The 17,537-nt window shown below is 43.1% G+C and overlaps 1 protein-coding gene across 3 annotated transcripts in view; it reads right to left on the bottom strand.

Moving 5' to 3' along the window:
* OSBPL1A (oxysterol binding protein-like 1A) overlaps nucleotides 1-17,537 on the bottom strand; it is a 240,199-nt gene that overhangs the window by 29,731 nt on the left and 192,931 nt on the right. For all 3 annotated transcript variants that reach the window (XM_011988065.1, XM_011988066.1, XM_011988067.1), the window contains one exon: nucleotides 10,220-10,295. In XM_011988065.1, the coding sequence (XP_011843455.1) occupies nucleotides 10,220-10,295 (76 nt within the window). The remainder of the gene's footprint in view (nucleotides 1-10,219; nucleotides 10,296-17,537) is intronic.

The raw sequence follows: 17,537 nt of genomic DNA, 5'->3' as shown, positions 1-17,537 counted from the left end.
GCCAGGCTGGTCTCGAACTCCTGACCTTGTGATCTGCCCACCTCAGCCTCCCAAAGTGCTGGGATTACAGGCATGAGCCACCGCGCCTGGCCAGGTTCACCAGTTCTAACAAATGGGCCGCCCTGGTGAGGGATGCTGACTACGGGGAGGCCATGCACGTGTGGGGCCGGGGAGTGTGGGGGAACTCTCCGCACCTTCCTCTCAATTTTGCTGTAAACTGAAAACTACTTTATAAAATAAAAGTCTTTTAAAAAATAAAATGAGGCCAAGCATGGTGGCTCACACATGCAGTCTCACCAGTATGGGGACCAAGGCACAGGGATCATGAGCCCAGGAATTCGAGACCAGCCTGGGCAGCAAAGTGAGATCCCATCCCTACAAAAAAATCAGAAAACTAGCCAAGCGTGGGGGCGTGCATCTGTAGTCCCAGCTACTCAGGAGGCCGAGGCAGAAGGCTTGCCTGAGCTCAGGAAGTCAAGGCTACAGTGAATCATGTTCGTGCTGCTGCATTCCAGGCTGGGTGACAGAGCAAGACCCTGTCTTAAAAAATAAAATGAAATTTTAAGAACGAATTTTGAGGAATCATACTTTACGAAAGGTCAAATTATCTTTCTAGTTCTGCTACAGAAAATATCATAGTCGCAGTCACATGTGATAAAAGAGAATGTAAAGACAAAAAAGAGTAACAAAAAAAGTACAGAAGAATGCTAAGGCAATTAAAGAAGACTGTAATGATTTTGGATTTATATTGTTTGTGGTACTAGACACAAACAACATTACTGTGGTAATAGTGATATTTACACTTCAAAACTTGTGATTTTTCCTCATTCTAAATAAATATTCACCTTAAAATCTGAGAGGAAAAAAACAGGTTATAAAGCAACATGTTCAAAAATATTCTAATCTCGTTAAATATGTTTTTATAGACATAGAAACAAATGCTAGAAGACAGTAACATCAAAAAGTTAACAGTGGGTATCTCTAGGAGTTGGGGGCATAGGGAATCCTAATAACCTTCCTTATGCTTTTCTGTATTTTCCAGATTTGAACATGCATTGCTCTTCTAATCAAGGGTAAAACGAGATGTTATTTTAAAACCTAACAATAGGCCAGGCGCGGTGGCTCAGGCCTGTAATCCCAGCACTTTGGGAAGACGAGGTAGGTAGATCATGAGGTCAGGAGTTCGAAGCAGCCTGGCCAACGTGGTGAAACCCCGTCTCTACTAAAAATACAAAAATTAGCTGGGCATGGTGGTGTGTGCCTGTAATCCCAGCTACGAGGGAGGCTGAGGCAGGAGGATTGCTTGAACCCGGGAGGCAGAGGTTGCAGTGAGCCGAGACTGTGCCACTGCATTCCAGCCTGGGCAACAGAACAAGACTGCATCTCAAAAAACAAAACAAAACAAAGAAACAGAAACAAAAAACCAATTTCAGACAGGCAAAAGGAAAAGCCAGGGAAGCTAACAGCCTCATACCGCAGCAGCTGGTCCACCTTATAATACACACACTTGCATTGATGCTCGTCATGAAATGGACAAGGAAAAATTGGTGTAGAAGTAATACAATGGAAACTTCAGATTAGTCCACTCCTAAGTTCCAGAGACAGGAAATTAAAAGAACAGGCTCCTACTTCTTGGGTAAGGCTGCTAAAGATAAACAAATAAATAAGAAAGGGCTCTGAACAGACAGTAGAATGGTGGTTACTGGGCGGGGGGAGGCGGAGTGGGGAAGTTGGCGTTTCGAGGGGACAGTTTCAGTTTTGCAAGCTGAAGAGAGTTCTGTGGACGGACGGTGGTGATGGTAGCACAGCAATGCGAGGGTACTGGTGCCACTGAACTATATACTTAAAAATGGTGAAGGTGGTGCCTTTTATGTTATGTATGTTTTGCCTTAATTGTAAAACCAAGGGGAAAAAAATGAGCTCTGAGATCAAACTTCCTGCGTTCAAATCCTAGTTGTACTACCTACTGCTTGCCTGGCAGCCTGCAAGTCCCTAACCTCTCCCCATAGTGGGGACAATTTCATTACATACCTCACCAGGCTTGTAAAGATGAGATGAATTCATTAATATAAAGCACTTAGAATACTGCCAGGCATCTGTTAAGTGAGCAATAAATGCTAGCTATCATCACTGTTATTAATAATGCAGACAAGATCTCCAAGTCCTCCAAGGTTGCAGGAAAGCCAGTATGCCTCAATGGCTGGGATACTCTGCCCTGACCCAGGGGCAGCTGAGCTGCAGAGAAGCTACACAGACAGCAGCATGGCATAGGGACCTGAGCTTAACAGGTGAGGGAGTGAGGGACAGGGTGCTGCCCTTTCTGAAGTCTGGGCCAGGAGGGATCCAAACACCAGGATGGCAGGGGTTCACTGCAGTGGCAACCAGTGACAGCCAGTAGGTGACACAGACTATGCCATTTCTGGCTCAGCTCTCTTCCTGTTTTCTCCATTTCCCTTTATTGTACACAACAGCAGGGTGGGATTGATCATAAAGAAATTTTAAAAGTTTATTCGTTAAAGAAAGGAAGAGCTTTACCTGTAAGTCTGATTTTGAATTTGTTTTTCCTGAAAAACACTCTAAGGACTATCATACACTCATTGAGGAAGGAACAGATGGACCGGGGATGACATTTTAGTATTTATAAGACAGGAGTGCTTCCCTCAAAGGGATTTTGCTTTGTTTTCTCAGGAATACTGGCCTAGGGATGTAATCTTTCAACTCTAAAGCAATGCTGCGTGCACTGCCATCTCTCCACATCCAGCTCCACGGGAAAACACAGCACAGCAGGATGGGGCAGGCAGGTGTCCACGGCCACCGGCTGTTCAACACCAGTCACCCGGGCTTTCCAGGGGTTGGAAGCCAGTGACAAAGAGGGTGGTGTGAACTCTGGAGACCAAGGCACAAAGGATGTGGGTTTATCATCAATTCAACAAGTAGATTTATTTTTTAATCATTTGAAAAGCTGCTAAAATTCTAAAAGGCTCTTTTAATAAAATGTTGTAATCTATAATAATTTAAACAGCTTTCCATTTCTTTTAGTAACTCAGAATGAATGCACTCAAGAAAATGGAAAGCCACATGGCTGGGTCAAATAACAGAGAGGGAATGAGAGGCAGAACCCGGACTGCCATAAAAACAACCTGGACCTCGGAAGAGTGTAACATGCTATTTTAAAATACAGCAACTTACTTGCAATTGTATTGCCTCTGTCATCTGTAATTATTTTTAAATACTCTTACAATTATTTCAATTGCTAAAACCTACAGTTCCCCAGAGAGGCAGTGAAAAGCTCACTGACACCAAGTATATTTTATTTCCTTCCCTCTGAGACCTCTTGAAAATTCACTGATACATCATTTTCACTTCCAATCCAACGAAGTGTGGTGTTGCATTCTCTAGATATTGTATACAACTAGTATGTCTATATATTCCAATAATAAGAAAAACAATTCACATGATGAAGATCAAGCTTCAGGAACAAACATTGCCTAGAAACTTCTATCATTGAGAGCTTCGGGCAGCTGGAAAAGTTAAACATTTATGCCAAGCAATTCCAGCTAAAGGCAAAGTTTAAATATCACCATGCAAATTAAGAGCAACCAATGATGAAACTGCAGAAACTCCTAATTGCGGTTGCTCATGGGCTGACAAACTGAGAAGAAGGAGAGAAGGCTGCGTTTTCACTCGAGCACTAGAGAAACCTGAGAGCAAGGCCAAGTTTGAGATCAACTGAAATTGGAAATACTGTATAAATGTAAAGTCTACCACTGTAACAGGACCGAAGTGTAACTACTAAAGACTTGGGTTATAGAGAGAAAATTCCCCTCAGGTATTAGGCTAGGTGTGTCTGCTCTGTTGCCTAGACAGCAGCTTCTGGGCAGGGTGCTCCCCCGCGTGTATGACCCAAACCCTGGTGGGTCCCCAGAGCTCTCTCCGCTGACAGCCGGGGGCTGGAGGCAGTTGGCTGTCCCCTGGATAGAGCCGTGCCTCCTGCAGCATGGAGATGGCACTGGATGCTTCCTCTATGACACCTCTACCTCCCACAGCTACCGAGGACGAAAAAATTCATCGTGCTTACAGTTGAGAGCCTTGGAGGGCCAAATGTCTTTCTTTCCCCATGTCATGCTGCTCAGTTCCCTCCCCTCCACACGATGCCTAGCATCTCATCCATCAGTTTATCACTGCATGACGTTCTTGCCATCTGAATACCACTGATCACACGCAGAGGAGTTACTCTAAGGCATCCCGGGATAGCTGCCTGCGGCCACTCTGGATGGGCAGTTTGAAAAAAAGCCTGCCGCCCTCAGGCCTTCTGTCCTCAGTCCTCACAGGCCAGTCAGGGGCTACAACAGGGGCCAGAGTGAAAGACACACAGGCAGAAAGGAAGGCGCCACAGAGCGGGAAAAGGGGGTGTGCTCATCATGGGTGAACTGAACCACAGTGTGGGCACCTCAGTGCAACCAGTGGGAAAACAGGGAGGAGAAGATAAGAAAAGCTCTAAGGAAAATGCTAATGAGCATAATGATATTCCTTTCCTATTCTTCCTGCTTAGCAGTTGAACAGCTTCAGAGTTGGGAGGTGGCGTGAGCCCTCCTGCTAGGCGACTTCACTAAAGGCTGGACAACACCTAGACAGGTGTGTGGAGAGACGATGGAAGCACGGGCCGCAAGCTTGCACTGGATCACTCGGCATTCGTGGCTTTAAGGGAATCTACTTCCACATGCATTTTTTCCTAGAAACTGGCAAGTCTCAAAGGGCACCTGCACCGGAGGGTCTGTGCTGTTCCTCTTTGCTCATCTCCCCATTCACAGTCGCCCTCTGCCACTTAAAAAAAAAAAAAAGAACTTAATATCCTACCATCCTGAATCACAGCATAGTATTTATACCTGGAAATGAGAAAAGCTCCAGGGGACCAGACAGGGAAGGTTACAAACAGTACTGTTATCAGCAAAGCCGCTTTTACTCAAGAACCATTAACTTACATTAGGGCTCCTTAACTGCCTGTTTCAGTTAAGGGAAAGACACGACACTAGAAATAGGGTCTTCAAGTCACTTCTCCCCAGGTTGAAACATTCTGATTTTAGACCACTGTAGAGTGTGGGGGTAGAGATACCAAATTTTGTTTAACTATCTTGCTGCTTCTATCTCCTGTCTCTCTAGCTGGTATTTATAACACACCAGATTTGGCAAAGTTCCAAATCTTATCTAGCTCCGCATCTATCTTAGAGTTGGAATGCAAGAATAACACTGTTGTCATGGCGGCATATATGGTATCACATGTTTATCTGAATCCAGAAATAACATCACATCCCTTCTGACAGTTACTCTGACCTGGTGATACGTCTGGGCGTGAGGTCTGGCCCCACGGCTATGTGGCAGACATTCTGTACCGGAATGAATGAGCGAAATCTTCAGTCTGTGGGAAACATCTTAAGATTCATGGTGAGATAAAAGCATTTTATCAAACACGTATTGGCAAAGGTTTACTTCAGTGAAAAATATTCCAATTTTCTCAACCCTTTCTCAGTACTGCAAGGCACAACTGAGTGATAAAAACAGTTCAATGAATTGAGATCGGACAGTTTGGGAGAAGCTTGTCTCGTGTATTTCCCAGAGGCCAAGAAGCCAATGACTAATGAAAGGTAACAAAACCTTGTGCAAGTTAGAGTTTTCCAAAGTTGTGTTTTTAGTAACACTGAAGGGGAGTCCTAATTGAGTTGTTAGCTTATAAATCACACACAAAAAATTGTGTAATATAATCTGACTTTTGGCACATAGTTGAAAAGGGGGTCAAAGAACTGAATGACATTACTGGATATTTTTTTAAAAACCCAAAAAACTCCTGCTCCCATCTGTCTATTAATATGAGCAAAGCTCTCAGTCCTTGCATCTATTCAAAAACAAGAACATAATTGTTACTGAAAATCTTGTCTCATTCTAGCAGCAAGTGATATTCATCTCAGATATCTAAACCCAATTGAAAAAAATTCTTTTCACTCATAACATTTTATCTTTTGCTAATATTTTCATAAATTGTATAATGTTTACAATTGTAATCATTCAAATACTAACATTCATAACAATGCAAAGAAATCTTTAGTATTAAAGCCTTATAGAATATATAGCTTTTTAAATTTTAATTTTTATACATATTTCTGTAATAATGAAGTATGATAAAGTAATCGATAAAAGACCCTCACAGATTAAAAAAATTGAGTTAACTGGGTAAATGGAGGTACTGGAAGAGAGATGACAGCTGGAGGTATGCACATGGCTTCTGGAACTCAGTTTCACCCTCACAAAAAGGACACGAAATTAATTGAGTTATCCTATAGAAAGGATAAAATGGAAATACAAGTTCAAGGAGACATGGAAGTATAAGCTTTTCAATGACTAAAGAACAGCTTGCTCATGTATTTAACAGAATGACAGTGGCAATCAAAACTTGATGGTATATGGATTCCACTAGCTACCTTTAAAAGAATGATACAACACTTTCCTTTCACTTTCAATAGTCGGTATTCATGATATACCAGACCTTTGTCACCTTTTGCAATAATCCAGGACTATTCTATTACTACAAGACATTTGAACACACACAAGGTCAGTGCGTGCATGGCCTTGAGCTTGAGTACTTCCTCAAATTTTGTGCTGAGGTCCTGGGGCTGGCTGCCTAAGTCACTGAGCATGAACAGCCACGACCTAACCTCTGGCTGAGCCCTGCTGAGAAAGCTGCTGGAGCAAAGGGGTGGAGGGGAAGAGGAGGACGGAAACAGGGTACACACAGGACACGAGGCTTTGGGATTAAAGAGTCCTGTGACAAAGGGGCAACAAGCAGAAAGAAATAAGCAAAGGCTTCAGATGACTAAGCAGTGTCAGGATTAGTTCTCAGGAGCCAGAGATCTGTTTGTTTGGTAAAAGCTTCAACCACAAAGAGATTTAGGGTTGAATTCCAGTTATGTAAAGTATTCATTTCACATTGTATAATCCGACATTTTGATAACATAATCCTGCCCAAAACAGACTAGGAGAAGAAAAGAAGGATATCATCAGTACTGGAAATCAAAGTGGCTACATGCTATTTGGAAAAAGGTTAAAGTACAACGCGCAGGTGCCTGGGAGTGGAGGAGATGGGGCAGAGTGAGCCCGGCTGGGGATGGGGCTGCGGACACTGGGGGCCAAGATGACAAACGCCTGGAGAAGAAACTCTTTCTTTCCTTCCTAAGACAAAGTGAGACTTAGACCGTATCTGGCAGATAAGCATATGTACTGTGAATTTAGAAAAGCCACATATTTTGAATAATAATAGCATTACATCATAAAATGATATCATCACAGCATACAAATCTGGGGCATTAATTGTTGTGGAAAAAGATGGGATGGGGACCCTAGATGAGCGTGGAATTGTGGGACTTTCACCCGCAGGATGCTCACACCCTGCACTCTGTCCTGGCACGCTCCTCACGACAACAGAGAGCAGGAAGAGCTACGGCTCAGTATCAAATTTCCTCTCCCACTCTTAAGACTTATTAACAAAATAAGAAGCTGGGTAAATGGAGGTAAGGGAAGAGAGATGATAGCTGAAGGTATGCACATGGCTTCTAGAACTCAGTTTCACCCTCACAAAAAGGACACGAAGTGAAGTATTTGGATTAATGTGACAGAATCAGAAACATGCAGGCCAGGCACGGTGGCTCACACCTGAAATCCCAGCACTTTTGGAAGCCAGGGTGGGTGGATCAACTGAGGTCACAAGTTCAAGACCAGTCTGGCCAACATGGTGAAACCCCGTCTCCACTAAAAGTACAAAAAATTAGCCAGGCATGGTGGCGCGTACCTGTAGTCCCAGCTACTGGGGAGGCTGAGGCAGGAGAATCACTTGAACCCAGGAGGCAGAGGTTGCAGTAAGCTGAGATCACACCACTGCACCCCACCCTGGACCAGAGAGCGAGACTCTGTCTCCAAAAATAAAAAGAATCAGAAATATACAATAGGGGATTTTTAAAAATGCCTTCACTTCAAGTTAAGTGTATTAAGACCTATGGATACTACTATTCTCTAAGTTTGGACCTATTTTTCTTTTGGGAGATGGAAACAGGCAGATATTGGGGACTGTTGATATCAAAATTTACTTTAAAAATATGTTCCAGGCCAGGCGCAGTAGCTCACGCCCGTAATCCCAGCACTTTGGGAGGCTGAGGTAGGTGGATCACCTGACGTCAGGAGTTCAAGACCAGCCTGGCCAACATGGTGAAACCCCATCCTGTCTCTATTAAAATTAGAAAAAGTAGCTGCTTGTGGTGGTGGATACCTATAATTCCAGCTACTCGGGAGGCTGAGGCAGGAGAATCACTTGAACTCAGGAGGCAGAGGCTGCAGTGAGCAGAGATTGCACCACTGCATTCCAGCCTGGGTGATAAAGTGAGACTCCAACTCAAAAAAAAAAAAAGGAGGGGGGGTAATATTTGTATTTCTCTCTCAAGACTCTTCATTTTTCATCTTTACTGTCGCTTAGTGCTTATACCTTGATTGTGTCTGCTGCTGAGAGAGAAGGCCCTATAGCAGACAGTGCTCAAAGAACAGTATTTCCAAAAGCTAGGCGATTTCCTTTCCATCCACATTAATAAAAATGTTCTTCCAGAACATTCGTCTCCTACGAACCTCAGCAGAAAGAAGTTTCCAAAAACACGACTTCCCCTGAAGCTCTCTCTCTATGCCTTAAATCAATAAATTCTAGAGATATGATTCAGAACATTCTATGGAACCTTTCAACCCAAACAGCTCTACGTTTATTTGTTGTATTTTATTTACGATTCAGCATAAGCATTTACTTGTACAAGAAGTTCTGTGCCTAAACATAAAAGTAAAACCATATTCTAGAGAAATAGAGTATCTGTCAGAGCATATCAGGTACAACCCAACATAACAGAGCGGGGATTAGATCCTACATTATCAGGCTCCGAAATTTAGATGAATTACTCTCCATGCAGGAGTCAAATATTTGTTTAAAATTAATGTTTATGAAATTTGTTCCTTGGAAATCACATTTAGGAAGTTTCAGATTTCATTATCTACTTAGAGAAGAGAGACATTGGGAAAATGCCAGAGGCCAGGCATGGTGGTTCAGGCCTGTAATCCCAACACTTTGGGAGGCTGAGGTGAGAGGACTGCTTGAGCCCAGGAGTTCCAGACCACCCTAGGAAACATAGCAAAACTCCTTCTCTACTAAAAATACAAAAAATTAGCTGGATGTGGCAGGATACGCCTGTGGTCCCAGCTACTCAGGAGGCTGAGGTGGGTGGATCAGTTGAGCCGGGGAGGTTGAGGCTGCTGTGAGCCATGATGGTATTACTTCACTCCAGTCTGGATAATATAGTAAGTCCCTGTTTCAAAAAAAATTTAAAAAAAGAAATGAAATGAAAAGAGAAAAAGAAAGAAAATGAAAAGAAAAATGCCAAAGTGAGCACCTCTGCAGTGGACAAGATTTCAAGCTGCAGAATGAAGTGTGCACAAGGTGACTGTACTTCCCAGCACAGGGAAAGTTCTGGAGTGCTCCCAGGATACACATTCAATTGCAAAATGTTAAAAGGTAATGTCCAGGCAGATTCTTTTGTGCCACATGACTTACATGTTTGGAGGTCCAACATCACACTAGGAAGAGTTAAGAGAACTTTACCCAGAATCCTAGCCTGACTGACATCAGGGTGGCGGTGTTGACTACGAACTACAAAGGAATCCAAGGATTTCTATAAAAGGAAATGCTGCCATCTCCCTACCTCCCCCCAAATCACATCCACCTGCACAGAAAACTAAGCAGAGACGTATTCCAAATACTTAATACACAACACTCACAAATTCCAAATACGAAAACTTGCTCTGTGCACAGAAGTGTAAGTGAAATCCTGTTCTCCACCGTGGAGTTGTCTGTTCTTTCTGAGAGTTTCTAGGTAAGTCTATGGGGCAATATAAATGTGCTGTGATGACAGAAACACGGCTTTTTTTTTTTTTTTTAACCATCAAAAACGCACATTGAAGCCATTAGAGCAGCTCAAATTCTCGTCAGAAAAAATTCACCTATGACTTTTCACAATTTATGATTCTCGTACGTTTCCATAAACATTGTCATGCACCACTTTAATGCAAACTTTCAGATTCCTTTCTAAAGAATATACGATTAAACATATCTGCTTAATATCATATGACAAAACCGTTAACTTACCATTCCAATACATTTTCTGAGGATGCTCCAGATACTGAAGTCATTTCTGGAAAACATAGGAGAAGGCAAACTTGTTCTGAAAAAAGAAAAGAAAAACATAAAGTTCATTCTAATGCCATTGTCATTAGGAGGGAAAAACGACTGTCATTCACATGAGAGCTGCAGACACAGAGAAACACTTGAAAAATGTGTCATCACAGACAGGGTTAAACAGGGCTAAGCTAGGGTTGCACCTGTTCACCGCTACCTACTCTGGCCTCTGAAAGATTCTGTAGCAAATCAACTGGCCCTCTGTCTTCAGCATTGCTCAGATCTGAACTCACTCCTCCCAGTCCTTGGGGTCCAGCTGTTTGGACCATCTCAGAGATCCACTATCCTTTCACGTTAATGCACATCTGACCCTGTTGTTGGATTCATGGCACACCTACCATGTTCTGATACTTAATACATTATCATTCTCTAGCTGCTAAATGAGGTAAACAAAATGCTATCACAAAGCTGAGATACAGGTTTTTAAGAAATGAAATGGAAAATAGAAAACTTTTATAAAAGCCAAGTATTTTTAAAAAGTAAAAGCCAAAGTATTTTTTAAAAAGTAAAAAGTATTTAGGCCCTGCAACATACATCAGTACTTCCCCAAAGAGACTAACACTGAACAAAATCTGATTTAGCAATTCTGGGTATACTGGAAAACAAACTAACCTCTACAGAAAGAGCATCTTCAAAGCCTCTGTAGGTGTTTGAAAGTAGCCAAGGGATGACAGCTGCCTGGGGCTGAAGGTCTGTGGCTTGGATAAGCAGCACATCAGAGCCAGGCCTGGTGGGCAGGGAGTCAGTCCATTCCCACAGATCAGAATGGCAGCATCATCAGGAATGAGGGGTGTGCAAGAGGTGCCCAGGCCAGCTTTCCATAACACTGTTATGAAAGTTTTCCAGTTGCCGGCCAGGTGTGGTGGTTCACACCTGTAATCCCAGCACTTTGGGAGGCCAAGGTGGGCAGATCACTTGAGCTCAGGAGCTAAGACCAGTCTGGGCAACATGGTGAAACCCATCTCCACCAAAAATACAAAAATCAGCCGCGCGTGGTGGTGCACGCCTGTAATCCCAGCTACTCAGGAGGCTGAGGCAGGAGAATCGCTTGAACCTGGGAGGTGGAGGTTGCAGTGAGACGAGATCGTGCCACTGCATTCCAGCCTGGGCGACAGAGCGAGATTCTGTCTCAAAAAATAAAAAATAATAAAATAATAAAAAGTTTTCCAGTTGCCTTCTGAAATACATCCATATAGCTAAAATATTAAATATTTTTAAAATTAGCTTCTAAAGAACCTCTAAATTAAACTAATTAATTTAGATTATAGAAGTTAATAGAATTTACATTTTTAAGTCAATAATCCATGGTAGAATTCTTCTAGTTTCTTTTTCTGTTTTAGGAACACGCACTGCTCATTTGGCAGATCTGCCATCTAACCAATCTGCTGGATAAGTGGCCACAGATGGTATTTAAATCACATTCCCCACTATCCAAGACCATCAATCTCTGTGACGTGAACAATGGATACCAGGAATAAGAATCCCTGCCATTATCTATCCTTTGCATGTATAATATAGTTTTAGAGATGTATATAAACTAAATTTTCCATCTATTTTTTTTCCTCCTTTTTTTTGAGATGGAGTTTCTCTCTTGTTGCTCAGGCTGGAGCACAGTGATGTGATCTCAGCTCACTGCAACCTCTGCCTCCCAGGTTCAAACGATTCTCCTGCCTCAGCCTCCTGAGTAGCTGGGACTGCAGGCGTGTGCCACCACACCTGGCTAATTTTTTGTATTTTTAGTAGAGATGGGGTTTCACCATGTTGGCCAGGTTGGTCTTGAACTCCTGACCTCAGGTGATCCACCCGCTTCGGCCACCCCAAGTGCTGGGATTATAGGCATGAGCTACCACGCCCAGCCAAATTTTCCTTCTAGTGTCTTGGAAAAATCAACCTAAAGTGTAGCACACCTAGAGAGTTATGAGCTTGAAAGCAGCTTGTGAAGAGGAAATGAGGGCTGTTATTCACCCCCGACAAACGCTGACATTAGATGTATAGATGTGTGCTACCATTTTAACTAAAGGCAAGAATAGCAGAAAGACAAGAACCACAAATATCTTGGAGGCAGAAGATGAGAGACATTCGAGCTTTGTAATTATTCTCGGTTTAGAAATTGTCAGAGGACTGCCAGCCAAGAGTCCCACCTGGGAATATCCTATACTCATTTTTATGCACAAAACTTCCTGTGATTTTATGAGAATGTAATCCTTACTCATTTATAAGGAGGTCGGATTATCTGCAACATTCATTACCTATTCTGAACATAACCAGAAAGCAGAGGGAAAGGGGTTTTGAAAAGTAAACAGCCGTCATAGCCCATGTTATTTTCTTCTGTAGGACACGCAGAGCCAAGCGCCTTGCCTCACTGAGACCACACTTTTGCAATAAACTGATGGGAAGCAGCAAGAGAAACACCCGCCCACGAGACACCTATGCAGCACACAAGCCATGGCTTAGTAAATGACCTCTCAGTTGTTGACCACAGGCTAAGTCCACAGCATGACGGGGCTGCCAGGAAGACAGGTGCAATCTCAGACTGCCACAGTGGGGCAGTAGCCAGAGCATCCCCGAAGGCAATTTGAGCTGGGATTCAGGCTCACATGTCACTGTTGTTTCTGTTTGTTTTTGTTTTTGTTTTTGTTTTGAGACACAGTCATGCTCTGTTGCCCAGGGTGGAGTGCAGTGGTGTGATTTCAGCTCCCTGCAACCTCCACCTCCCGGGTTCCAGCAATTCTTCTGCCTCAGCCTCCCAAGTAGCTGGGACTACAGGCACCCGCCACCACGCCTGGCTAATTTTTGTATCTTTAGTAGAGATGGGGTTTCACCATGTTGGCCAGGCTGGTCTCGAACTCCTTACATCCGGTGATCCACCCACCTCAGCCTCCCACAGTGCTGGTATTACAGGTGTGAGCCACCACACCCAGCCCAGGTGCCACTTTTAAAAGAAACTAGCACACTTCCACGTGGGAGGACTAATCTGAGGCGAGGCAAAGGTGTCTGGAAAACATCTCTTTCAAGCAGTGCTGAGGGACGTGCGAAGCCAGAGAAACAAAAGCTGGGGGTGTGGCGAACAGTGGGCACGAGAGGGGTCTTGGAGTATTGGAGAGAGGGCCTGGGATGGCAGGAATAATGACATCCATGCCCCAGCTCCCCCAGCTGCTATGCACTTCAGCCTGCTTCATCTTCCTCCTCCACAGCACTGATTGGCGTGACATAAGGTACACTCTTGCTGATCTGTTGACCTCCTACCCCCGAACAGTATGTAAACTCCATGAGAACTCATGTTCTGTCTACTGCTGTAGCCCTGCTGCCTAGGACAATGGCTAGCACCAAGCGGGAGTTTAAGTATTTGTGGAAGAAGCTTTGGAAATGTATACAACCTATTAGACATTATCTCTTTTGTAAAGAATTTGGTTTATTCTGTGCCACTCAAGAGAGAAGGACTGTTAATTACTGCAGGTGAATGCTTACATTAGGGTGGCTAATATAAAGACCTGCCTCACAATTAATTCTAAAAATAGGAGATGAGAGAGGCCTCTTAAGGAAGGGTTTCAGACAGAGGCTGGAGGATTCCACCAGTCAGGGCACAGAAAGGCACCCCAGCTTGACCAAGGGTGCTGCTGAACATCATGCCAGGAACAAGACAGGCTCCACAACAAAGAATTACCCACCCACAACGTCAGCAGTGCCAGGGCCAAGATCTCCAGCCCGAGAAATACAATGAGAGCTTCGTGTATAATCTCAAATTCTGTAGTAGCTACATTTTAAAAAGTCAAAGCTAATTTTAGTAATTTATGTTATTTAACCCAGGATACCCAAAATATGAGCATTTCAACATATAATACATACCAAAAATGATATTTTATATTTTTCCATATTGTCTTTGAAATCCAGTGTGTATCCTTGTGTATCCTACACTTTTAGAGCACATCTCAATTAAGCTACTAAACAGTTAACATAAAATCTAGTCTTAACAAAGTTGTTTTTAATGGAAGAACAGTTTCTGCTTCATTTTACAATTCAACTTATGTTAATTACAATTAAGTAAAAAATCAGGTCGCGTGCCATGGCTCATGCCTGTAATCCCAGCACTTTGGGAGGCTGAGGCAGGTGGATCACAAGGTCTGGAGTTCGAGACCAGCCTGGCCAAGATGGGGAAACCCTGTCTCTAATAAAAAATACAAAAATTAGCCAGGTTCAGTGGCAGGTGCCTGCAATCCCAGCTACTCGGGAGGCTGAGGCAGGAGAATGACTTGAACCTGGGAAGCGGAGGATGCAGTGAGCTGAGATTACGCCACTGCACTCCAGCCTGGGCGACAGAGCAAGACTCTGCCTCAAAAAAAAAAAGTAAAAAAATCAGTTTCTCAGTCATACTAGCCAGATTTCAAGGGCCCAAAAGCCACGTGTGGCTAGTGGCAACTGTACTGAACAGAATGGATCTCTGTGATTACTTCTGAAAACAAAATGGTTGTATTGTTTCAAGAATAGGGTGGGGAACAAAAATCTGCCCAATTTTACAAGTCTAAAGTCAAGAACAGACAAAAAACAGTCCACAGCCTAATCATCAAGAAAATGCTAAATCTTCTGCAGTGTTATTTGAAGAAGCAGAGGGAGTAGAGAAGTTAAAAAAAAATTAGGTAGGAGCTTCAGTTAAAAAAAAAAAAATTGTGTTGCAAAGGATGTGTTTCCATATTTAAAACTTTCACTCCCTCTGCCAGGAAAAAAGGAAGAGAGAATTCCCAAATGATGTTGGATGGCAGTGTTACTCCAGGCAGAAACAAGAACAGATGAGAGCAGCGACCAGAATTTTCAGGCTGAAAGCACAGTTCAGTGATTCTCTCTCCGTGGAGTTTATCTGAGGGTCATTATCCAGTATTCTATGCTTCCTTTTTCTCTTCACGCAGAGAGAACGCACCCTGTACCAGGGACTGGCAGTGATATGTCCTGGTTCTATTTTCAACCATACAGATGACATTACGACTATCTAGACAACAGCACAATAACTGGTTTTTCAAGGAAGAGTCTCACAGTGGTTTCATCTATGTGATGCAAACAGCTCCGCTTGCTGGCACATCATTATTTCCCTGCTACACAGCATTGTAGACAGACCCCGAAGAACCAAATTCATTTAAGAAGTGTTGACTAACAAATGCTGTGCTTGAATCCCCTTGTCCTGAAAAGTTGTGCAAGGTCAGGAGATAACGATCTCCAAAATCTTTAAACGTTATTTGGATGGCAGAAATGACATGTTCTTTGGGCCAGGTATGGTCGCTCGTGCCTGTAATCCCAGCACTTTGGGAGGCTGAGGCAGACGGATCACTTGAGGTCAGGAGTTCGAGACCATCCTGGCCAACATGGTGAAACCCCGTCTCTACTAAAAATACAAAAATTAGGCATGGTGGCACATGCCTGTAATCCCAGCTACTTGGGAGGCTGAGGCAGGAGAATCGCTTGAACCCAGGAGGCAGAGGTTGCAGTGAGCTGAGGCTGTGCTACTGCACTCCAACCTGGACAACAGAGCAAGACTCCATTTAAAAAAAAAAAAAAAAACAAAAAAGAAATTATGTGTTATTTGGAAGCTGAGCCTCGCAAATTTACCTAACTGCACAGATCTCCCTTATCTACCCGCTGGACACCGAGCCCACCTCCTGCATCTGCTCCGTGGATTGCTAGGTTAAACACTCAACACTGTTTGCTCACAGAGGCCCTCTGAAAAGAAGAAAAAGATGATAACACAAAGGTAGGCAAAATTAAGCTTCACCTGGAATTGGCTGCCAGGTGTTTCATGCTTTGCAGGTTTGCCTCCTGATATTTCATGAGACACACATGAGCTCTTCTGGGTCTTGGGTATGTGCATGCATATTTTTACTGAGATATCCTTATACTTGGCAGGAGGTGGGGGAGGTGTCATCCCTTTCATGGAGGATATAAAAGAACCGTGGAATGGAAACCAGAGTTACAGTGCACACTCTTGCTACCACCCAGCTGTGTAACCTGGGGCAAATCTTGCAAGTCGAAGCTACACAGCTGTACAATTCACCTTCTTCTGGCAGCTAGATCTGCACTAAGAAAAATGCCTAGGACAATTAAAGCTTCTTGGAAATGAAGGCTCAACTTCTTACCTACACGCCAGTTTTAAAGAATTTTTAAAATTATTTGTTATTTTTATAAAGCACAAACATACTAAGATAAAAACACTCATTGTCAGTGGTGACATCATCTGTCCACTAAATTATCTTCTCATACGTAGGCGCTCTTTGTGCATTATAGACATTTCATTCACCACCTGCATTACAGATAACTTATCCCAAGTATAACACTGGCTGTGTGATTCTGTTTACGGTATGATTTGCTAAAGCAAATCCACCTACCAGGGAAGGCTATATATGTTATTATCATAATCTACATGTGAAACATAAACGAACAGCTATCATTCAGTATTTTCCCAATGAACAAAATAAAAACAATTCATTATTAACAAGTATTCCAGAAAAAAAGGTAAATTTCTTAATTCACAATGTTTGGTAATCTTGACCTTAAATTTGTAGGAATTCAAGTTCTATGTCAAAACCAAAACAACACATACAATTAAAACAATCTTCTCGGGCATATACCAAATGGTAGTAAATACAAGTAAATTAGAGAGGGATGGAGTATATGGTTATTTTTCAAATTGAAAAATAAGTACTTTTTTTGGAGACAGAGTTTCGCTCTTTTTGCCCAGGCTGGTGTGTAATGGTGCGATCTCAGCTCACTGCAACCTCCACCTCCCGGGTTCAAGCGATTCTCCTGCTTCAGTCATCTGAGTAACTGGAATTACAGGCATGCACCACCATGTCCGGCTAATTTTGTATTTTTAGTAGAGATGGGGTTTCCCCATGTTAGCTAGGCTGATCTCGAATTCCTGACCTCAGGTGATCCACCCTCCATGGCCTCCCAAAGTGCTGGGATTACAGGCGTGAGCTACTGTGCTTGGCCAAAATATATTATTATATAACAAAGAAAACGACCTACAGATAAAGTACAAGCTAGACCTCTTCTCCTGCACCCTCCAACACCAACAGTAATAGCACAAGTGCTCCTTTCCACACCCCCTCTTCATACAAACAAGGGTATACAGGTATGTGCATTTTTTTAATTGAAATATTACCCTAGGCCGGGCGCGGTGGCTCAAGCCTATAATTCCAGCACTTTGGGAGGCCGAGACGGGTGGATCACGAGGTCAGGAGAT

This window comes from Mandrillus leucophaeus, unplaced genomic scaffold, assembly GCF_000951045.1.
Source record: "Mandrillus leucophaeus isolate KB7577 unplaced genomic scaffold, Mleu.le_1.0 Scaffold322, whole genome shotgun sequence".
Classification (NCBI taxonomy): Eukaryota; Metazoa; Chordata; class Mammalia; order Primates; family Cercopithecidae; genus Mandrillus; species Mandrillus leucophaeus.
Note: the sequence above shows the minus strand (reverse complement) of the source record. Positions and strands in the feature narration are given on the sequence as shown.